This window comes from Bufo bufo, chromosome 1 (genome assembly GCF_905171765.1).
Source record: "Bufo bufo chromosome 1, aBufBuf1.1, whole genome shotgun sequence".
Lineage (NCBI taxonomy): Eukaryota > Metazoa > Chordata > Amphibia > Anura > Bufonidae > Bufo > Bufo bufo.
Genome location: NC_053389.1, coordinates 163,069,250 through 163,093,338, shown reverse-complemented (window position 1 = coordinate 163,093,338; position 24,089 = coordinate 163,069,250). Strand labels below are relative to the sequence as shown.

The 24,089-nt window shown below is 44.6% G+C and overlaps 2 protein-coding genes and 1 long non-coding RNA gene across 4 annotated transcripts in view; 1 reads left to right on the top strand and 2 right to left on the bottom strand.

Moving 5' to 3' along the window:
- JHY (junctional cadherin complex regulator) overlaps positions 1 to 3,184 on the bottom strand; it is a 135,030-nt gene extending 131,846 nt beyond the window's left edge. The window contains exon 1 of the mRNA XM_040431396.1: positions 3,152 to 3,184. The gene's annotated coding sequence lies outside the window, so the exon portion shown is untranslated. The remainder of the gene's footprint in view (positions 1 to 3,151) is intronic.
- A 1,938-nt stretch (positions 3,185 to 5,122) lies between these two features.
- Positions 5,123 to 24,089, bottom strand: part of CRTAM (cytotoxic and regulatory T cell molecule) — a 60,837-nt gene continuing 41,870 nt past the window's right edge. Inside the window, exons 8-13 of one of the 2 annotated variants that reach the window (XM_040431378.1) lie at positions 22,033 to 22,113; positions 21,883 to 21,951; positions 21,455 to 21,547; positions 16,233 to 16,367; positions 8,830 to 8,934; positions 5,123 to 5,262 (exon numbers count right to left, since the gene is read on the bottom strand). In XM_040431378.1, coding sequence (XP_040287312.1) covers positions 5,207 to 5,262; positions 8,830 to 8,934; positions 16,233 to 16,367; positions 21,455 to 21,547; positions 21,883 to 21,951; positions 22,033 to 22,113 — 539 coding nt within the window. In that variant the 3' untranslated portion in view covers positions 5,123 to 5,206. The remainder of the gene's footprint in view (positions 5,263 to 8,829; positions 8,935 to 16,232; positions 16,368 to 21,454; positions 21,548 to 21,882; positions 21,952 to 22,032; positions 22,114 to 24,089) is intronic. The other variant, XM_040431380.1, reaches the window with a different exon arrangement.
- On the top strand, positions 7,353 to 16,360 carry LOC121000767. Its single transcript, XR_005778900.1, has 3 exons — positions 7,353 to 8,168; positions 9,019 to 9,253; positions 16,244 to 16,360. It is a non-coding gene; the product is annotated as an uncharacterized LOC121000767 (long non-coding RNA).

The window sequence follows — 24,089 nt, the reverse complement described above, 5'->3', positions numbered from 1 at the left end:
GGCATAGAGTTCCGTCGTCGGGGCTCTATGCCGGAAGAATCCTGATCAGGATTATCCCAATGCATTCTGAATGGAGAGAAATCCGTTCAGGATGCCTTCAGTTCCGGAACGGAACGTTTTTTGGCCGGAGAAAATACCGCAGCATGCTGCGCTTTTTGCTCCGGGCAAAAATCCCAAACACTTGCCGCAAGGCCGGATCCGGAATTAATGCCCATTGAAAGGCATTGATCCGGATCCGGCCTTAAGCTAAACGTCGTTTCGGCACATTACCGGATCCAACGTTTAGCTTTTTCTGAATGGTTACCATGGCTTCCAGGACGCTAAAGTCCTGTTTGCCATGGTAAAGTGTAGTGGGGAGCGGGGGAGCAGTATACTTACCGTCCGTGCGGCTCCCGGGGTGCTTCAGAGTGACGTCAGGGCGCCCCACGTGCATGGATGACGTGTCGCATGGATCACGTCATCCATGCGCATGGGGCGCTCTGACGTCATTCTGGAGCGCCCCGGGAGCCGCACGGACTGTAAGTATACTGCTCCCCCGCTCCCCACTACTACTATGGCAGCCAGGACTTTAATAGCGTCCTGGGTGCCATAGTAACACTGAACGCATTTTGAAGACGGATCCGACTTCAAATGCTTTCAGTTCACTTGCGGTGTTACGGATCCGGCGGGCACCTCCGGCAAATGGAGTGCACGACGGATCCGGACAACGCAAGTGTGAAAGAGGCCTTAGTAAATCTGCTCATTATATCTACAGCAGCATTGCTACATCTCTCTTAGGGCTCATGCACATGGCCATTGCCTGGCCGTGCCAGCATTGTGGCCAGCTTAAATCGGTCCGCAATCCTGGAGATACAGTGCGGAACAGAAGCACAGATCAGAAGGCCACATAAGCACTATGGAGTGCTTCCGTGGGTTTTCTGTCCATGCCTCCGCACCGCAAAAAAGTAGTGCAATTTGTGGTCCGCAGCACAGGCAAGGCTGGCACACCGTTGTATGCATGAGCCCTTAGACCTCCATTGTGATGGTTGTATTACCAGAACTGAACACTGCTACTCTGACCTAAACTCACAGCATCTTGATGACTTAAGATGCTGTGAGTTCCTGCCTGACCATGGGCCTACTGTACTGTACTATAATGCAGTGACTATAATACAGTAGACGGTCAGGCAGTAACTCACATCTATGATGCTGAAGTTTGGGTCAGAGGAGCAATATTTGGTCCAGGAAATGCAGCCATCACATGAAGAGTGTTTCCTGGACTGAACACATTTGTGTGAAAGAGGCCTTAGGCTACTTTCACACTAGCGTTCGGGGCTCCGCTTGTGAGCTCCGTTTGAAGGGGCTCACAAGCGGCCCCGAACGCATCCGTCCAGCCCTAATGCATTCTGAGTGGATGCGGATTCGCTCAGAATGCATCAGTCTGGCAGCGTTCAGCCTCCGCTCAGCAAGTGGACACCCGAAAGCTGCTTGCAGCGTTTGGGTGTCCGCCTGGCCGTGCGGAGGCAAACGGATCCGTCCAGACTTACAATGTAAGTCAATGGGGACGGATCCGTTTGAAGATGACACAATATGGCTCAATTTTCAAACGGATCCGTCCCCATTGACTTTCTATGTAAAGTCTGGACGGATCCGTCTGAACTACTTTCACACTTAGAATTTTTTCTGAACTATAATGCAGACGGATCCGTTCTGAACGGATCCAAACGTCTGCATTATAGGAGCGGATCCGTCTGTGCAGACAGCAGACGGACCCGCTCTGAACGCAAGTGTGAAAGTAGCCTAAGGCTGGGTTCACACTTGAGCGTTTTACAGCGCGTTCAAACGCGCTGTAAAACGCTCAACACATGAAAACCAATGCTTCCCTATGGCCCTGGTTCTCACTTGAGCGTTTTACAGCGCTGAAAAACGCGCTGTAAAACGCCCTACGCTCAAACAAGTACTTGAGCTTCTTTGGGGCGTTTTGACGCGCGTTTGTGGCCATAGGACATTGCAGTCAATCACACAAACGCGCGTTTACTATTGCAAAAAACGCGCATCAAAAACGCGCGTTAAACGCGCATATCAAAGACGCTCAGGTCTGAACCCAGCCTAAGGCTGGTTTCACACACAAAAATATTTTTCAAGGCATTTTTAGCAGCTTTCTTGTGACAAGGGTTTCTTTTAAGTCTAAAGTCAAATCTAAAACATCCTGCATGCACTGCATTTTGTGCAGTTTTTCAAAACACAGAATGCTCTCATTTGGGTGGGTTTATGCATTTCTGAAAGTTATATATTTTTTTTTTGCATTTGTGTTTTGGTGCATTTTGTGCTGAAAAGCTCCAGATGTTGGCCGAAAGCGTACTGGAAATATGAAATGCACATGCATTTATTTTTTTGCTACAGACATTTTTTTTAGTTTGCTAATGTTTGTGTTTTATATGCAGCAATGGACTTTTTTCAGGCATTTTTTCATCACCTCAATAGGGACAAAATGCTATTCAAACAAAAAATGCTATAAAAACACATGTCTTATGGAAAATAAAAACATTATTTTTTATGGTGTTTTTTTTGATGGTACTAAAACACCAGATCAAATTTGTATGTGAAGGAAGTCTTATAGTATTTTTTTTTTTTCTGTGTTTTTCTATAGGACTTGAAAAAACGCCAGAAAAACACATGTAAAATAAATTATGCTAAATATAAAATCCAGCAAAAATGACATAAAAAAAACAAACACTTTAGGCAAAAAAAAAAACAACTTACATTACACTGGAATTTATCTTCCAGCAGCCGCTTCCCCAAAAAATGACGGGAAGTCATGCTGCTGGGACCGCTAGAGATAAGTTATCACCAGAGAAATCAGCCGCATATCATTCATTTCACAGCACCTCTGTACAGCAGCTGTCTGCTCTGGTTAATAGGCGGGTCCTCCGTTGGGACCCCTTCTCCATTAACGTCATATTCCACAACATAGATCAACCCTTTAATAAAGAGAAATAAAAAATAAAAAAAGAAACAAAAAAGTTGACATGAAAATATAGTAAAGCTATAAAGTGTCTGTAGTTAGAAGATCCAGACTCAGTGACCCTGCCACCTCCATTTCTCTTCCGTATAATACATATGATATTTATAAGGATATGAAATATGACAGGTGACTTAGCTCCTCACATACCTGATCCTGCAGCTCACACCGGCCTCCTCACACCCAGGGCTGCTCTGCTTTCTGCTGTTGACGTTTCCATAGAGACCAAAGGGACAACAAACTTCCTGGAACAAAGAAGGCATGTGCAGGCCTCAGCCGCAGAGCAGAGAGGGCCCGGCTCATGCAGGCCCCCAGGGCCACCTGCAGGCTTCTCTTACAATAATATATGAGGAACTCTATATATAATAGATACATATATACAAGCAGTGAAATGACTGAAGTTATTGCAGCAGCAACTTTAGCATGGGGAGGGTCATAGGACACAGAGCCGGATCAGTGATGTCACCACCTGTCACAGTGTAATCGGGGGCTTCACAGGTCACTGATCTTATGAAGTGTCTCCTAAGCCACCAGGTAATACGAGAGGAGGGAAGTAAACTGGAACTGGACTAAACCCTATATACTGTATATAAAGTATGAGAGTGGATGTATCATGTATGAGTGTGCTTAATGTATGCACTGTATGTGTAGGTAAGTGCAATGTATATATGTGTATATAATACAGACATGTATGTATTCCTCTTTTCACACGACCGTATCTGTTTTGCGATCCACAAATTGTGGATCCCCAAAATACGGATGTGGTCCTTGTGCATCCCCCACTATTCAAGGGCCCCATTGTAAACAATGCCTATTCTTTTCCACAGGGCTGGTTTTAGACAAAATGTGGCCTTGGGCAAAATCAAAAGTGGGGCCCCAAATCTTGTAATAATGTACTAACAACACAGTTACATTCTGTCGATTCCGGTCCTCCCTCACAGATTTACACCCCATAAAGCTCCTTGCACAGATTTGCACCCTCATGGCCCCAGAATATGCCACATGCCCCTTCCGCTGACAGCAATGAGTTCCCCTTACTCACGGCATCTGAGAGTGTTAAAAAATGGAAGCGCGGGATTCCTCTTCAGGCGTGCTTGCACCCAGCGGAGATCAGGGAAAGCACCCTGTTCTATGAATAAGCCGCAGCCTGTACTAGGCTTCCAGGCTCATTGTTAGTATATCCCAGTTCAGGCCACAAGATGGCAACACTGAACTGTGATATAGTGATTTCTATACAGATTAATGGAGCAATTTACATCTGATGATTGTAAGTTGTGGTCCACTTGGAGGACTTAACAAAAAGAAAACAATTATCCAAAATAAAAAGAAACAAAAAAAAAAACATTATGGGGAGAGATGAGCGAATTTCATATTTTGAAATTCGTTCACACTTCGTCTGGTGGTAAAAGGTGAATTGCGTTATGGATTCCATTACCACAGACCATAACGCAATTCTATGACGGAATGAATAACGGAATGCCTTTAGAGGGGCTGCAAAATGGATCCATCCCGTTTCCGTTATGCAGGGGAGTCCTCCACTTTGGGTGGATTGTTCCCTGGTCTGGGATTTCCGTGCACGGCCCTGGCATGTAAGAGTGAGCTGAAGTTATTTATGAGTGCATTTTGACTCCTCCACCATACTTGAAGGGTGGCCACTCAGACCACTCTCAAAAGCCGTGCCCTGCAGGTCAGGCTCAGACAGCACAATGCTGCTTTCTGAGCATGATCTGTTAAAAAGGACATCCCTGCATCCACCCAGGCCCTGTGCCGGACGGAGGACAGGGGCTCAGGAATCCAGACTGTCCGGCCTAAAACCGGACCTCTGGCCGCCCTACATACTTGTGATCTGTGACCCCTCACCCTATGTTTACATCCCAGCACAAGACTCATGTCTGCAGCATCAGGTCTCTGCCTCTCCTTTCCATCCCAGCTCCAACATCCCAGATCCAAGCCTGCTTGAAGCCCTGCCGGGAGATTTGCAATGTCCTGTTCATGCAAAAGGTCGTACTGTGACATACACACTCACCCTACACAAGCACACACTCAGCATAACCACATAATTGACAGATATTCAGGACCCACTCAAGTCAATAAATCCCAGAAAAAATCATCATGTATAAATACTTTATTATCATTACGTAACATATAGAAGACATAGACCGTAACTGTACAGAATAGAGGCGGGGGTGCAGGGTCCTGGCGGCCTCACAGAGGCACCTGGCTGTTGTACTGGATTCCGGGGACTTTGTGGTTGGCATTCACTATGGAGGGAGATACAAACAGACATCATACATCCGTTACCTCCGTGCTTACAGAGCTGCGCTGGAGACACAATGGCCGCCCTGCTGTCTTAATTACCGGTTACTACACTAAGTATTTAATCTTCAACTCAAGAAACATGGGTTATTAGTAAATAAAACAAGGGGAGGCCTGCGAGACTTACAAGAGAGTTCCCTTGATAACAAAAATCTCCAACTCTAACATTATTTTATATTTTCTCACATTTTTAAAGATTGATGTTTATTGTCAGTGAATGAAAACATTCTAGTTTACATCCAGAAGCTGTGTGGGTTTTTCCGCAGTTCCACGACAAAAAATGCAACAAAAACAGTGTCAAAAACCACATCTATTACAGTTTTTGCCACGGAAATGGCTGTGGATTTCATTCTCTCCATTGCAAAGGGTGAAATCTGCAGTGGAGATCCACAGCATAAATTGACATGCAGCACCACAGGTCAACTTACTCTGCGGTTCTCTCATGCAATGTGTGCATGTGTTTTTTTCAAATTCTCATGCACTTTGCTGGTACTGTACAATGCTGCGGATTTAGACCAGAACATCTGCAACAGCAAATTTACAGCATTTCAGTCATTTGTGGACATAGCGTAAAGGCAGTTTTTTCAGCATTTTGCCCTTTTTTTTTTTACCTAGAACCCAGAGTGTGTGGTACCTGCAGTGAGCCCAATAGGAGCCGGGGCAGACGATGGAAGTGGTAGTAGCTCTAGCTGTTACAGTCAATCACAGTGGCTTTCCTCATACCATTGTCCCTACAGCAGTGCAGTGAAAGGAGGGCACATCCTGGTTGTTGGGCTCCTGCCTGATAGAAGTTGGAGTGCCTGTGATGTTAAGTGTTTGTATGGGTGCAAGGCAGGGCATGTAAAGTGCAATAGCCACTGTATCATACAGGAGTCAGATAACTAGGCCAGAGTTAGAAGAATACATTTCTCTTTTTACTCAAGTGCAAAATGACAGTTGTAGTATATCCAATTATAGCAGACACAGCTCCAACTCTCCTAAATAGCAGTGTATGGATTTAGGCAAGGGTGGGAGTTATGGCCAGCTTCCCTCTCCAGACATCCCAACCTGCAAAAACTCATTTCAGGGAGGTTTTCTTTTTTTTTCTTTTACAAACTGTTTATTACATTTTCCAAGCCTATGCAGTATCTGCACACTGTGCTCTATGGTGTGGAGGACTGGGCTCATTACTCTGCCCCAAATTATCATATTTATGTATATGATTAAAGGGGTTCTGTCACCACCTATAAGCCCTGTGAGCTAAACATATGCTCATGTCCAGGGTAGCATTCTGATTTCTAAGGTGGCCTTATAAAAGCTATTTGTGGCTTTATTCTGCAGAAAAACAGGTTTTACTAACCTGTCAATCATTGAATTAAGGTGCCCAAGCAGGGGAGGTCTGTGGATGCATGGTGCCCGGCCGCACGCATCGCCGTTCGTGCCCAGCGCCGCCTTCTACTCCTCAGTGCCGCCTCTCCCTCTCTCCCCCTCCTCCCGCTTTGAGATCCCGCGCGTGCGCACAGGCTCAGCCTGATGCGCCGTTGCGGACTGCTGGCATCGGCTTCTTCTTGCACTGTGCGCACGCGCTTCGATTCACTTGCTGACTCGCTGAGTTGGCTCTTCGTCTGAGTCAGGAAGTTTATTCTTTAAAACCCTGTGTGTAATTATCTACCCCACTGTAGGAAAAAAACAAGCATCCAGAGGGTGTGAATTTAGGGGGTGTGAATTTAACACTGGGGTAAATAATATAATTAAAATGGAGGGTTAAATGTGTAAATGTATTTAAAAAAAATACATCTCTTTCAATAGTTCTATAGATACTGAATGAGACAGAAGAAGGGATGCCTTTAACATATATATATATCCTTGAGAAGTCAATTTGACCCTAAAGGGTTAATTCAACCTGTAATCTAAACTCTGTCCTGTCACTTCTCTTATCTCTCTGCTCTGCTATCAGTAAACCTTTCATATTGTTTCACATGCGTCAGGGAGCCGCTATCTAATAGCGGGAGACTCCCTGAACATCTGCGAGACTTGAGATCCCTGCCTCTCTATCTGTCTGAAGTCACTTCTAATAGAATCTATGGTTAGTAACAGTACCTTGGCAATAATAATAGTGTCCACTGTGGGATACAGGGTTTTGAAGGCACCTCTGGCCAGGTGTGAAGAGTGTCTTAACAGTGTCCCTTACTTCAGCAAAGTCTGAATGGCCGTAGTAGCAGGTTGCCTTGCTGACTCCTATGCTTGCCCATGCAAAGTCTTAGTTTTCCAATCCTCTCCTTTGTCTTTCTCCTTCTCTTCTTCTGTAGATCATGTAGAGATCAGTGAGTCTCTGTAGGTTTTTGGGCCTGAGAAGAGGAAGCATAGGTCACTGCTTCCTTCCTCTTCAAATACTCACTCTCAACTCCCTAACTAAGCTGGGGACAGTTCCTAGATCATCACCCAACCTCCTGCAAGGGCCAAGCCAGGATTGTAAACCCTGGCTCTGCCATCCATACACATCGATACTGGGTACTGTACTTAATATGACAATGCATAACAGCATATTATATAATATATAACATAACAAACAATTTTCAGATACCCCTGCTTTGGGATACTGTATACAGTACCTACTCCTCACTGCTCCATTCCAGGTCACTGGGTCTGTTTGGCGATCTTCTGGCTCCTTATTTATTTACCTTCTAGGTGGCGTTTGGAAGGGCTCACATTTGCCAGCAGTAACCAACCTGCCACTGGGAACTGAGTCAAGTCATTGGCTGCAGCGTCACACGTGACTCCTTCTATACCCATCCAGAAATAAGCAAACAGGGGACCAGAAATTCACCGGAAGTAGCAAGGGCACTGGAACAGAACGGCAGGGAACAGATGAGTATGCTTTTTTCATTATGTTCTACACACTTTGGGGGCTAGGTAATATGGGCAAAATCATGTAATTCCCCTTTAAAATTTCTCACAGCTGAAGGTTTGTGACAATGTTATTCCGTCTACACAATCCTTTGTAAGTTAACCAGCTTGGACTCCAATGACACCTGCACCGGTACACTAAACCAAACTATCAGGACACAAGAGAGATTTGCGCTGCTGATGTGTATAGCTGACAGAAGATTGTGTAGACTGGATACAATTGTACCAAATCTTCAGCTGTGAGAAGCATTAAGACAGGGCAGGTTTTCAGCCTCAGAATGTTTTCATTCACTGACGGCATGCAGAGAAACCGCGAGACAATAAAACACACAGATAGGGGGCGATTTATCAAAAGTGGTGCAAAGAAAAACTGGCTTAGTTGCCCATAGCAACCAATCAGATTCCACGTTGCATTTCTCAGAGCTTCTTTGGAAAATAAAAGGATCAATCTGATTGGTTGCAATGGGCAACTTAGCCAGTTTTCTTTTATACCACTTTTAATAACTCTCCCCCATAGTATATTATGAAATTGTATTTACAGGACACTGGCCCTTTAACCCCTGAGTGCTCAGTCATGTATAAAACAGAACTGCTTATCTAGAGCTATGTAAATAAAGGCAATGTACCAGTAACCAGAACCCGGTCCTGACCTGGCGCAGCAGGGGCGGTTGTCTCCTCATTATTAGACCGGGATTTCGTGCTCTCCAGTGTCTGATCCGATGTCTCATTTTCTGGACAAAAGACACAATAAAAGAGACTCTGAGTCACAGAAAAGTTTATAAACCATCACCACAGAACCTTCTGCCTCCTTACAGACACTGAAATGCAAAGGCCACAAAACCTGCCGGCCATAAAGCTTGTGGATAATTCATGGAGCGGGGGACACCTTGTCATCAGCCTATTGTGGCCAGGAGCCTAAAGAATGGCAAGCAGCAGGTGTGCGCAGAGCGAGCCACACAGACATGGCCGGGCCATAGAATTCCCAGCTGCAGCCCCAACTCCACGTCTCATTCATTTTCACAAACTCGGCTCATTTGGCGATTGTGTCAGGTTGGTGAATTAAATTGAACGTTTTGTCCCTTAAAAAGGTGGAAATATAAACAGGCCTCGTCCATTAATTAATTAGAATCCCATTAGTGGAGCCAGGAGGGGCATGCCCGCACTGCATCGCTCATTACTCCACCTCATCCCTAAGACATTGTAGGGCTTTAAATGAGCGATTCTTAACGAGACGGTCTCTAAATTTTAAATGAAAGGGCAGAAAATCAGCGAAACGTTGTTAAGTGGAGGAAAGCAGTGTCTGGAAAAATGGCAACAATTAGTGCGACTGCATTATCTCCGCATTAAGTGCAGTTTATAGTGCGGATTGTAATTATGTGAACAAACGAGGAACTAATAAACAGAAATATTAGCAGTAATACAAAAGTATAATAACCACATGTGCGTCGGATCTTTTTGGGGATCTCCTTTGCAGATTTCATTAAAAAAAATACAGGACTAAATAGAACAGTAGGTTTTCTAACGGAAACCTGACGGATCCCATTATAGTCAATGAGGTCCATCGGGCGATGTTTGTTACTATCACTTCAGCAAATCTGTTAAAGGGGTCTTCCAGGAGTACAACATCGAGAGCCTATCCTCAGTATGAGATTGGTAGGGGTACAGCACCCCGCATGACCACTGATATGATGTTTGAAGGGGCCACAGCGTTCCGGTGAGCGATGCAGACTCCTCACAGCATACCAACAACAGAGCCATACAGCGTATGGTGGCAGTGCTTGATATTGCGGACCAGGCCCATTCACTTGAATGGGACCAAGGTGCACATAGGCCACGTGACTGAACAACATCATATAATTGGCCTAGGAAGAGGCACTCAGCGGAGTTCAGATCTCACTCCAACCATGAGGCAGTCAAGCACATTGCAAAAAGAAATGATCCAGCAGGTAGTAAAAGGCACTTTAACAATGAAGGAATAAAAAATTGCAAAGGGGTTGTTTCACCTCGAACATCGGTGGCACTTTGCCACTCTTTATTCCTTCATTGTTAAAGGGGATGTCTCACCTTGAACATCGGTAGCATATCGCTAGTCAGTTGTGTTGACACACTCTCAAATCTACAGGCAATGGATTCATTTTACAGTGTCCCTTTAAGGCCTTGCACGGTGCAGTACACCGCTACACTGTGCCACACAATATACAGTATACCGCTACACTGTGCCACACAATATACAGTATACCTCTACACTGTGCCACACAATATACAGTATACCTCTACACTGTGCCACACAATATACAGTATACCTCTACACTGTGCCCCGCAATATACAGTATACCGCTACACTGTGCCACACAATATACAGTATACCTCTACACTGTGCCACACAATATACAGTATACCACTACACTGTGCCACACAATATACAGTATACCACTACACTGTGCCACACAATATACAGTATACCGCTACACTGTGCCACACAATATACAGTATACCTCTACACTGTGCCACACAATACACAGTATACCTCTACACTGTGCCACTGTCACGGCCATGGCTATGACCGTGACTCCTGAACCGCATGCGGTTGTCAGCGGTTTTCATTGGTGTTCAATCACAGGTGAGGGCTGTGGTATTGGCCTCACCTGTGGTTGCCGCTGGCAACAGTATGTATGTGGCAGCGTAGCAGGCTGAGCTGTGCCATGCAGCTCGCTACGCTGCGCATGCGGTTTTGTGTGTGATGTGTGGATGTGTGCACTGTGTTTTATGTTTGTGTGCACGTCTCCTTTAAGTGGTGTTTTCCCTTCCCTGGTGTTGGAAGGGTTAATCTCCTTCCTAGTGTGTGTGTGTGCACTGGGTGTGTCCGACTGTGGGGTGTGGCTTCTTGGCCTATAAAGCCTCACTGCTTTTGCAGGCCTTCAGGTTGCTTCAGCCATGCTTAGCTGAGAGCAGCCTCATGTATTTATTACCTGCCAGTAAGAGCCACCCCTGTGGTCATAAACCTTAATGTCATAACCATATTGTGCTTAAGTTATTTCCAGTTATGTGTGATGTCCGTGTGATGTTTTATATGTCTCCCTTTGTGCAGCTATGGATCTGGGTCCCTGTGTGGGGATGCGTTTATGATCTGCACCCTGCTAACACAGGGATCCAGTCAGCAAGGCTGTGGCAGGTAGGTGGAACTCTAGTTCACCTGCCATATCCATAGAGCTGTTTATGTCTCCCCTTTTCCTGCAGCTTGGCCGTTGAGACTCCTGCTCCTCCGTGTCTAGGAGGAGTGGGCTTGTCTTACTCGGCTCCTAGGTGAGGGTCATCTTGAGGGCCAGCAGGGACTTTTAGGTTCCGGAGCATGGGCCCTCCTACCATCAAGGTTGGCCCATGTAACTAGGAGCTAGGGTCAGGTTAGGGATGCCTTAGGAGGTGACCTGCTCCCTAATCCTGTCTACATGGCCAAGTAGCCGAAACATCACCGGGCTGCACACGGCTGAGGATTTCCCCCATCCTCAGCCGTGACAGCCACACAATACACAGTATACCTCTACACTGTGCCACACAATATACAGTATACCTCTACACTGTGCCCCGCAATATACAGTATACCGCTACACTGTGCCCCGCAATATACAGTATACCGCTACACTCTGCCACACAATATACAGTATACCTCTACACTCTGCCACACAATATACAGTATACCTCTACACTGTGCCACACAATACACAGTATACCTCTACACTGTGCCACACAATACACAGTATACCTCTACACTGTGCCACACAATACACAGTATACCTCTACACTGTGCCACACAATATACAGTATACCGCTACACTGTGCCCCGCAATATACAGTATACCGCTACACTGTGCCACCCAATATACAGTATACCTCTACACTCTGCCACACAATATACAGTATACAGCTACACTGTGCCACACAATATACAGTATACAGCTACACTGTGCCACACAATATACAGTATACCTCTACACTGTGCCCCACAATGTACAGTATACCTCTACACTGTGCCACACAATACACAGTATACCTCTACACTGTGCCACACAATACACAGTATACCTCTACACTGTGCCACACAATATACAGTATACCTCTACACTGTGCCACACAATATACAGTATACCTCTACACTGTGCCACACAATATACAGTATACCTCTACACTGTGCCACACAATATACAGTATACCTCTACACTGTGCCCCACAATATACAGTATACCTCTACACTGTGCCCCACGATATACAGTATACCTCTACACTGTGCCCCACGATATACAGTATACCTCTACACTGTGCCACACGATATACAGTATACCGCTACACTGTGCCACACGATATACAGTATACCGCTACACTGTGCCACACGATATACAGTATACCTCTACACTGTGCCCACAATATACAGTATACCGCTACACTGTGCTCCACAATATACAGTATACCGCTACACTGTGCCACACAATATACAGTATACCGCTACACTGTGCCACACAATATACAGTATACCGCTACACTGTGCCACATTATATACAGTATACCTCTACACTGTGCCCCACAATATACAGTATACCGCTACACTGTGCCACACAATATACAGTATACCTCTACACTGTGCCCCACAATATACAGTATACCGCTACACTGTGCCCCACAATATACAGTATACCTCTACACTGTGCCCCACAATATACAGTATACCGCTACACTGTGCCCCACAATATACAGTATACCGCTACACTGTGCCCCACAATATACAGTATACCGCTACACTGTGCCACATTATATACAGTATACCTCTACACTGTGCCCCACAATATACAGTATACCACTACACTGTGCCACACAATATACAGTATACCTCTACACTGTGCCACACAATATACAGTATACCTCTACACTGTGCCACACAATATACAGTATACCTCTACACTGTGCCACACAATATACAGTATACCTCTACACTGTGCCCCACGATATACAGTATACCGCTACACTGTGCCACACGATATACAGTATACCGCTACACTGTGCCACACGATATACAGTATACCGCTACACTGTGCCACACAATATACAGTATACCTCTACACTGTGCCCCACAATATACAGTATACCGCTACACTGTGCTCCACAATATACAGTATACCGCTACACTGTGCCACACAATATACAGTATACCGCTACACTGTGCCACATTATATACAGTATACCTCTACACTGTGCCCCACAATATACAGTATACCGCTACACTGTGCCCCACAATATACAGTATACCGCTACACTGTGCCCCACAATATACAGTATACCTCTACACTGTGCCCCACAATATACAGTATACCGCTACACTGTGCTCCACAATTTACAGTATACCGCTACACTGTGCCACATTATATACAGTATACCTCTACACTGTGCCCCACAATATACAGTATACCGCTACACTGTGCCACACAATATACAGTATACCTCTACACTGGGCCCCACAATATACAGTATACCGCTACACTGTGGAGTCTGTTCTATAAGCACCATTGTTTTGTGTTGGCGGACAGAAAATAATCTGGAAGTGCCCCTCCCGAGACCAGGCTCTGACTGCTAGGGGGGGTCTGCTGAGCTAACGGATGCCCCCTATGGCAGTAGCACCACCATAGCCCCCATATATGGCTAAAAAATTTGCTTCGGGGAGGGGGGGGGGGAAGGGGTGACACCATTTTCTACCGCACCGGGTGACACCAGCCCTAGCAACGCCACTGCTTGCACCTAAAGTTCTGTACTACAGACTTATAGACAGTCGTGTTCCACCTTGTGGTGCAGAATACTGTAGTGCATCTTCCAATGGAAAATTCAACAATTTTATTGACTTCTTGAAAAAAAGCCTCAATATGCCTCTGTGTAAAACAAGAAGCATATAGCGGCACATTATGGCCCATAGTCTGCTATGGCAGCTGTATTATGGCTCTATGCAACTGAAACGCTATAATCGCACATACAGATGTAGCCGAGCTAAAATTTACTCTGATAACACATCACAGTGTTATCTCGTGCCATCTTGTGACAAAAGCCATTGAAATACATTGAAAGAGTTAGTTAACCTTTTTGTGTCATTTTTTACTTAACGCATTAACCATCAAGTTTAGCTCGGCTGCATCTGTACCACTTTCTATCAGCAGATGGCGCTGTTGTTATAATTACTAATACCCCTGGCTTCACTTTTAGGCCTCATGCACACAAACGTATTTTGTTTCTGTGTCCACTCCGTTTTTTTTTTTGCGGATAGGATGTGGACCCATTCATCCATATCCGTATGTCCGTTCCGTAGCCCCACAAAAAATATAGAACATGTCCTATTCTTGTCAGTTTTGCGGACAAGGAAATCTGCAAAAAAAAAACGATGCATACGGTCGTGTGCATGTAGCCTTATTCTGTAGGGCTGGGGTGCACAACCTGCAGTCCCCAGAGCCATGGTTTGCAGCCTCTGTCCTGCTGGGCAGAAACACAGCTGATCTTGCGATCAGCTGTGTTTCTTCCCAGAGCGCCGCACAGTGAATGGACCACAGGTTTTGCTCCTGCACTGTAGCAGGAGCGGGAAGGGTCCCTGGCTATTAGTTCTATCGGCGCTTCTACCTTCTCCTCTATAAGTGCTCTGCAGTGTGGACTCGGCGATCACGTGATCGCTGGTTGTCTTGAGGGCAGAGGAGTGCAGAGCTGCAGGGTCAGCTCTGCCCTTTCAGTGACCTCTTAGGGACAAATTATGTGGTAGAAATATATAAAAAAAAATAAGTTAAAAAGTTATTTGAATTTTTTTAAAACTAAATAAAAAATATAATAAAATATAAAGAAAAGAGAAATAAAATATGTGGCACCAAAAAATTAGAAAAAAATACAATACAATAAAAAGGAAAAAGTGCTAAATAAAAGAGTTTTCACTGTCCCGCAACATTTTTTTTATGACCCCTTGGGTGCCATATTATGTGGCAAAAATATATTTAAAAAAATAATAAAAAAAATAAAATACAAATAAAATGAAAAGGAAATTAAAAAAAATAAAAAATAAATAAAATACAAATAAAATAAAAAGGAAACGTGTTCATTGTCCTCCAACAGTTTTTTATGACTTCTTGTGAGACATATTATGTGGCAAAAATATATTTAAAAAATAAGTAATAAACCAATTATAAAAAAAAAATACAACAAAATATTAATAAAATACTAATAAAAGTAAAAAATAAAAAGGAAAAAGTGCAAAATTTTAAAAAGTGATGGTGTCCCCCAAGGTCTTTTTATGACCTTTTGGGGGACATATTATGTAGCAGAAATATATTAAAAATGAAGTTAAAAAAAATTATAATATTTTTTTTAATACATTAAAGAAAAAACACCCACCCCAACCAAAACCGTCACCATTACCACCACATTCAGATGAAACTACACATATTATATAACAAAACGGCCTACACAAAAAAAAAATTTGTGTCAGTTTGCATATTTAAAGAATAAGGAGCTATAGTTTGAAAAAAAAAAATCCTTTTTAAAAAAAAGTTTTGTACGGGAGCAGGTATGTATAACTTCGGTTTGAGGGGCTATGCTGCAGCACGATATTTGGGACAATTACTGGCAAAAAGTGTTCATAGGAGCGCTCATATCTTATATCTGGCCAGTATAATCGTGCAGCTGATCAGTCGATAAACAAGGAATTGCTCATTTGTCGGCTGATTTGCATATTTTATCAGGATGAAAGATGTCCGATTATCTGCAGCACATCTCCCTGTGTAATCTAAATGAAGGCGAAATGACTGTGGCAGTGATCACTCCTCACAAGTCACTTTGCACTGGCTTGTCTGATAGGCAGATGAGCGCCGATCAACATTTAATTTTTTTTGCGGCCCTTGAAATAGAGCGATGTGACAATGCGGCCCCCAGACGAAAAAAAGGTAGTGCACCCCTGTTGTAGGGTTATGTATCTGGAATCATGCATCTGTAATATGTGGCAGCTCCAGACGTCTCTGACCTTTCTTCCAGGAGTAATGGGCTTTTCTCAGCTTTAGGACGAACAGATACACAATGACCAGGAACACGAAAAGCATGACAGATACTAGTGCCAGGATGAGGGAGCGGTAAGATTCCCTCTTGAAAGATTCCATATCTGAAAAACAAGAGCAGAAGTCTCAGCACCTTGGTACCTGAAGAAGAGGGGTACTCAAATATTACACCAAGGTTATTAAACAGTAACTGTCGTTTTAAAAAGTTTAATATTTCATACTGGCATGTCAAAAGTTTTAGTAGAGACAAAGAGGGTCATTTACTATACTGAAATATGCCTTGGCGCATTTCGGGCGCTGATGGTGTCGCAGCTGTTATTTGCGGCGCTATCTGCGACTTTGCCCCGCTCACGCCAGATTTAAAATTGTAGTAGGGGAAGGGGAGGGGCCAGCAGGAAGCTGTCATACATTTAGAACTTAAAGGTAAACGTAGCGCAGCACTCAGCTCCAGCTCCGCTGCAACGGGACGCTATAGTCACGGAATATGGAGAGACTCCCAGCAGCGTGTTTCAGATTCTTCAAAGATTTTATTTCATTCTTCAGAAATAACACAAGTAGGACGCGTTTCGGCCCGTCCTGGCCATCATCAACTAATAGTTGAAGAATCTGAAACATGCTGCTGGGAGTCTCTCCATATTCCGTTACATCTAGACTTTTTTTTCCGTCCTGCATAACGGAAACCAGATGGATCCGTTATGCTTGCCCAAAGACTTCTATTAGGACAGAGCAAAACGGAATGCCTCTTAAAGGCTTACGTTTTGCATTCCATCTGGGCAATCTGTTATAAACAGAACCTATAACGGAATTCCATAACGCCAGTGCGAACCCACCCTAAGGATGTAATGTCATTTGTAGCACACATTGAACACCATAATTAGTGTTGAGCGAAACAAAGCATTCGAATTCCAAATGAAGTTTAGGAAAACTTGGATTCCAAACAAATCTAAATTCCCTCGCACTTAGTGGTAACAAATCAGGTTTTCCTACAATGGCGGCTGCACGTTGTCGGGGGGTAATAATTAAATTAAGAATTATTAATTATGGTCGTAAAAATAATTAACCATAAAAATAAAAAAATTATAAAATTTGTCAGAAATTCTTAAAATCATGACCTGGTGAATTGTAGACTAGTCCGACTATTTCCTCAGATAAATACGTTCTTTTTTGATGTGAGATGACATTAATGATAAAATGTGTTCTGCATTATACAATAATACACAGGTATTATAAAAATATGCAGATTTATTGGTTACAAGGTTATAAACATATATAAGTAAATAAACACAATGATACATGCAAATTAATATATATAGCGTTAATATAAAGCATTACAAGCTTAACAATACATGTGAGTGGAAATAACTTGTCACATTATAACCAAGCTATTTTCATATTTCATAAAAATATGAAATCATAATTCTTATGATTTCATATCTTATATGAAATAAATACTCGACAACGTGTTACAAAGCGAAATTAAGGGTAGAGGAGACAAGTTTGGGAATGCAAGATCACCCATAATGCTGTGCAGCCAGCCATAACCTATGATGTCACAGCCCTATAAAACCCTCATCCTGTGCGGTCTCCGCCATTGTCCTGTGAGCTGAGGATAGGGAGAGACGTGACAAGCGCACATGCGCTATGGACAGTGTCGCCGAAAACGATTAATAGAAGAATATTGGAGTGGGAGAGTGCAGGGAGACTTATTCTGCGTCAGTTTTGTTTATTTAGTTCTACATTTACTTATTCCTACATCAGTCATAAACTAAGATATGTAATTCAATACCAATAAGATGGAAGCCTTTATTATTCCACTGCCAGAGTGCCAACCAGTAACATCCAGTCTGCATCCCTTAGGGGGGCCAGGTCTTAATGATGACCAATCTCATCTTTTGCTGCAGAGAGAGGAGGCGCTGGATGTTCCTGATGCCATATTCCAGTGGCGTACCTACCATATAGGCAGACCACGCAGCTGCTATGGGGCCCGTGAGGAAGGGGGGGCCCTGCAGTGGAGGAGAGTCCCCGCCCCTGTCTATCTTCCTAACTGTCTCCCGTCTGCTAGCCCCGCCTCCTAGCTCCGCCTCCTGCCTGTTAGCCCCGCCCCCGCCTGATTCCTCTGGATTGCCACAACCAGTAATGAAGTAAGTGACGACTTGTAGGTGAGGACAGTGCAGAGATGTATGTGTGTGGAAGGGGGCAAGGTCACTCAGCTTTCCCAGGCTATTCCTCTGCACATATGCCATTCAGAACAGGAGGGAAGCTGGGTGTCACTACATTATGTAATGTGACTCAGCTTTCCTGATGTCCTGCATGGCACAAGTGCAGAGGCATGAGAAGATATGAGGGTTGTGTTACTCAGCTTTCTCATGTCTCTCCACATGTGCCATGCAGGAGAGCAGAAAAGCTGGGTGCTATTACATCATTGTATCCCAGCTGTCCTGCATGACACAGAGGATGGGGGAAGGGGGACACTCACTTCATCAAACTTTTCTCATGTGCATGTGCCATGCTGGACAGCAGGAAAGTTGGGTGGTATTACATCATGTAATGCCCCAGATTTTTATCAATATATGCTGAACACTGCTGGAACCTACCGGATCCCATTCACTATAATGGGTCTGTTGGGTTCCAGCGTGAGTACTGCTGCACGGGATGGGGCAGGGGAGAAGTTAGGGAGGGTAGTGAGAGGAGCCAGGGCGTATAGTGGGAGGGACTAGGAACGGGCATGGGGGCCCAATCTAAATTCTTGCTATGGGGCCCAATGATTTCTGTGTACGCCCCTGCCATATTCTCATCGATATTAGATGATGTGGAAAAGGAGGAAAAGCAGATGGCAGAAGAAGGGCTCCCACCTGTAGGACAGGAGAGCGCTGGGGTTGGAGAAGTGGGTATGCCAGAGCTGATTAATATTCTGTGTTTATTGTCAAATAACCTGCAGGAGATTGCAGGCTGTTGAGGAACGGTTGAGACGTATGCATATATATCCATGCATGCCTACAAACACGTGCGGGCATGTATGGTATATATGTGCATACATTAGCCACAGCATCATGGGACGATGTGCGCAAATGTGCCCAGCATCTGCGCACGTCTGCCCATGGTGATCCCCAGGGGCTCATGGTGGCCCCTGTGGGAAATATGTGCCCCCTTATAATGTAGGGGCTTGTGCCCCCTTATAATGTAGGGGCTTGTGCCCCCTTATAATGTAGGCGTGGCGCGGGAGTGCGGGCCGCCGGGGGATAAATATCCGGCGGCCCCGGCACTCTGAAAGAGGATCGGGACCCCCCCCACCTGAAAGGGCAGCGCATCCTGCGCTCCGCCGGACCGGACCCGACCCCTGAAGCCCTTACACCCACCTTGAAGGAGAGCGCATCCTGCGCTCAGGAAGAGGGACCCTGCCGGACATCCCCCCCCCCCCCCCCCAATAGGAGCGGCGTTAACCCCTGGACAACAAAACCTTGAGTATCGCCACCCCTAATTAACCCTTCCATACCCCTTAACCCCGGATCCATACCCCTATCCCCTACATTCTGGGCCCCTGAGTCCCTAGTGGCCCATCCTGATTAACCCCTGGTGGCAAACCCCTGCCCTGCCACAACCCCCCCCCCCCCCCCCCTTACTGTAACTCCAGCAGCATTGCTGCTGTCCTTAACCCCTGCTCTGCTGACAGAACAGAGCATTACAGTGCTCTGTTGAGCATTCCCCTGCTAACCCTTTACCCTGCCCTGCTGAGTATCCCCTATCCCACCAAGGATCCCTACCACTATCCTGACCCCCTACAGCACCACCTCCCCTGATTAACCCCTGGTTTACCCTGGTCCCTGTGTGCTGGAAACCCCTGATATACCCTTTCCCTACCCTGATTAACCCCTGGTGGGAACACCTTTGTTAACCCTTTGTGTTTGTGGTCGGCTTACACCCCTGTAAGGCCACCGTTAACCCTCGACGTACCCCATAGGGATAGTATAGGACCAGATGGGTGGGTTGTTAATATTACTTGTATGTGTGAACTGTATAGTTATTTGATGGGTGAAATTTGGGAACGTGTAGTGTAGTTTAGGATTGTATATTTAGTGCTGTATTGTTAGTGTATTGCGTGCGTAGTGTATTGTAAGTAATAAATACTGTGTTACTTGTAACTATCTGTGTAACGTGTAGTTATTGGCGATAGTTAGTAAGGCGCATGCAGTTAGCGTAGCGATCAGTGTAAAGCATAGCGAAAGTATTGTGTTATATAAAGGCATAAATAGGCGGAGTTATCAATAGACGGCTCCTCCTATTTATGAATATTAATTAGCAATATTCGCATAATATTGGTGATTAATATTCCCCCTTTACACAGGCAAAAACAGCAATAATTTGAATATTGTTCACCCACCTAACCAGCCAAACCCAATACCAGCACCAGCCCTGTTTAAAGACACATTAAAGGTGCCATGCGACCATTAACAATGAAGTAGGACTAAACAGTGCGGTCTTCTTTATTAAATGAAAGGCAGCTGCTGGCTAATTGACCGCACGGTTCTTCACCGCAGCTTGGCCGCAATCCGCTATCAGTGTTCCGTGTGTACCCTAAGGTAGAGTGGCCCTGGTATACCAAACTTATAGTGATTCGTAACAAATTAATTCGGAACGAACTGAATTTCTTAGTGAACGTCTGCAAAGTTGCCAAATGAAAAAATTTTAAACTTCACTCATCTCTAAGCATAATATCAAAACCCCCAAAAACTTTATTTTTTTTTATTTTACCCCACAAAGATTTTTTTTTCCATTTTCCAATCCAAGACATGGTAAAGTAAATGGTGCCATTAAAAATACAAAATAAGCCATCATATGGCATTATGAACGGAAAATTAAAAAAGTGATGGCTGTTGGAACATGGGGAGGAAAAACAAAAATACAAAAATGAAAATGGTACAGTAATTAAGTGGTTATATGATAGTTACATTTAATGACTAGAGAATAGCAAAACTGATGTATTGTAGTCAAGACTTTATGGAGTAACTTAACTTTCCCAAAGCCTAGAATGGCACGAAGACATCATCAATCAATTACTGAAGTCAAATATGCAACCTTCTGGACCATGAAAAAGCTGTGAGGATAGCCATACTGTTTGTCACAAAGCTTTCTGGAAAGCAGATAAAACCATGAAACAGCAGAACTAGCACTCCATGGGTTTTTGGCCACTTACCATAGTCTGTGACGTTATTAGAAATTCCTGTTATGGTGACATCAATAACCAGCGAGGAGTTTTCCTCAGGGAATGAAGTAAGTGTCACAATTTCTAAAAAGATTCAAATAACCATTAAAACAAGAACTGACACAGAGAACATACTGGCCCCTTCCACACATGGTCATCAATATGACTCTCTGAAATACTCTGCGCTGCCGGAGAGCCTTGCTTCTTTTACTGTCAGTCTATGACCTCCCACTGAACTCCATTCTTTCGCTTCATATTATGACCCTGTCACATACAACCCTGTCCTTCCTAACATCATCACATGAATACTGTCTTGATATATCACTGCTGAAGCACTTTGTGCTGCAGTGTCTCTTCTGCTGATTTGATCGGTCAGAGTTTAAGCAGTCTCTATATTAGTAGTTTGAAGGAGACATTACCTGCAGTTACACTTCCATTGACTCTGTCCGTTGTGTTCTCCTCTGTGTTTTCAGCAGCTGTAAGGTTTCCTATAAAATAATACATAATTATAGACTGAGATTTTAGGTCAATAAATAGCAGAAAATCCCCTGTAATTGACAGCATTTTACCAGTCGATGACACTTCTTCATTGCTCGCACTTGTCAGGATTACATCAGTTGTATCAAGAATTGATGAGGACGTTACTTGTATTGGAAAAATATAAAAATCGCAAAAAGTAATAAATAGTACAAAAAAGTTAAACATAAACATAAAATAGCCAAACAAACAATAACACTTAAAAAGTTCAGGAGGGAGAGTGTGAGAAATTGACAAAGCGATTAAGTGTGAGAGACAGGAGGAGAAGAGAAGTGAGAGGATGAAGAGAAAAAGGAGTGGCAAACAGTGAAGGAATGAGAATGGGAAGCAATCGATAAGCTGGTAGAATGGGAAGCAAAAGAGGAGCAAGAAGAGAAAAGGAAAAGCAAGAGAAGAGGTGGTAGAGGGGTAGCAGAAGAGGGGTAAGAACACAGAGAGTAGGAGAAGGAGAAGAGGAGTAGGGAGCAAGGGGAGAAACCTGCAGTAGAGGAATAATAAAAAAAGAAGGGCAAGACAAGAGGGACTGGAGGGGCAACAGGGGGGAAGCAAGCCAAGAGCTTGTGAAGGAGCACAGTAAAGAAAAGGATGAAAATTGAGAGAAGGAAATGGAGGAGGAGTAAGAGGAAAAGTAGAGGAGAGGGGTGGAGGGGTAGCAGCAGAGGAGAAAACAAAGAGTGGAGAAGAGAAAAGAGAAGTCAGAGTAGAGGAGGAAGAGAAGAGTAGGAAAAGTCCCCATAATTGATGGTATTTTACTGGTGAATGATGCTTTGTTTGTGTAACGCCCCAGAGAGGCATTACCACCTTTGCGCCTCGCCACTATCTCCTATGGTTAACCACGTGTCATTCTGTGTATTAATTTCAAGGTCCCATACAATGTGTGTGAGATTGTGAAACAGCTATTTCTGCATAATGTACACTGCTCAAAAAAATAAAGGGAACACTTAAACAACACAATGTAACTCCAAGTCAATCAAACTTCTGTGAAATGAAACTGTTCACTTAGGAAGCAACACTGAGTGACAATCAATTTCACATGCTGTTGTGCAAATGGGATAGACAACAGGTGGAAATTATAGGCAATTAGCAAGACACCCCCAATAAAGGAGTGGTTCTGCAGGTGGTGATCACAGACCACTTCTCAGTTCCTATGCTTCCTGGCTGATGTTTTGGTCACTTTTGAATGCTGGCGGTGCTTTCACTCTAGTGGTAGCATGAGACGGAGTCTACAACCCACACAAGTGGCTCAGGTAGTGCAGCTTATCCAGGATGGCACATCAATGCGAGCTGTGGCAAGAAGGTTTGCTGTGTCTGTCAGCGTAGTGTCCAGAGCATGGAGGCGCTACCAGGAGACAGGCCAGTACATCAGGAGACATGGAGGAGGCCGTAGGAGGGCAACAAACCAGCAGCAGGACCGCTACCTCCGCCTTTGTGCAAGGAGGAACAGGAGGAGCACTGCCAGAGCCCTGCAAAATGACCTCCAGCAGGCCACAAATGTGCATGTGTCTGCTCAAACCGTCAGAAACAGACTCCATGAGGGTGATATGAGGGCCCGACGTCCACAGGTGGGGGTTGGGCTTACAGCCCAACACCGTGCAGGACGTTTGGCATTTGCCAGAGAACACCAAGATTGGCAAATTCACCACTGGCGCCCTGTGCTCTTCACAGATTAAAGCAGGTTCACACTGAGCACATGTGACAGACGTGACAGAGTCTGGAGACGCCGTGGAGAACGTTCTGCTGCCTGCAACATCCTCCAGCATGACTGGTTTGGCATTGGGTCAGTAATGGTGTGGGGTGGCATTTCTTTAGAGGGCCGCACAGCCCTCCATGTGCTCGCCAGAGGTAGCCTGACTGCCATTAGGTACCGAGATGAGATCCTCAGACCCCTTGTGAGACCATATGCTGGTGCGGTTGGCCCTGGGTTCCTCCTAATGCAAGACAATGCTAGACCTCATGTGGCTGGAGTGTGTCAGCAGTTCCTGCAAGACGAAGGCATTGATGCTATGGACTGGCCCGCCCGTTCCCCAGACCTGAATCCAATTGAGCACATCTGAGACATCATGTCTCGCTCTATCCACAAACGTCACAT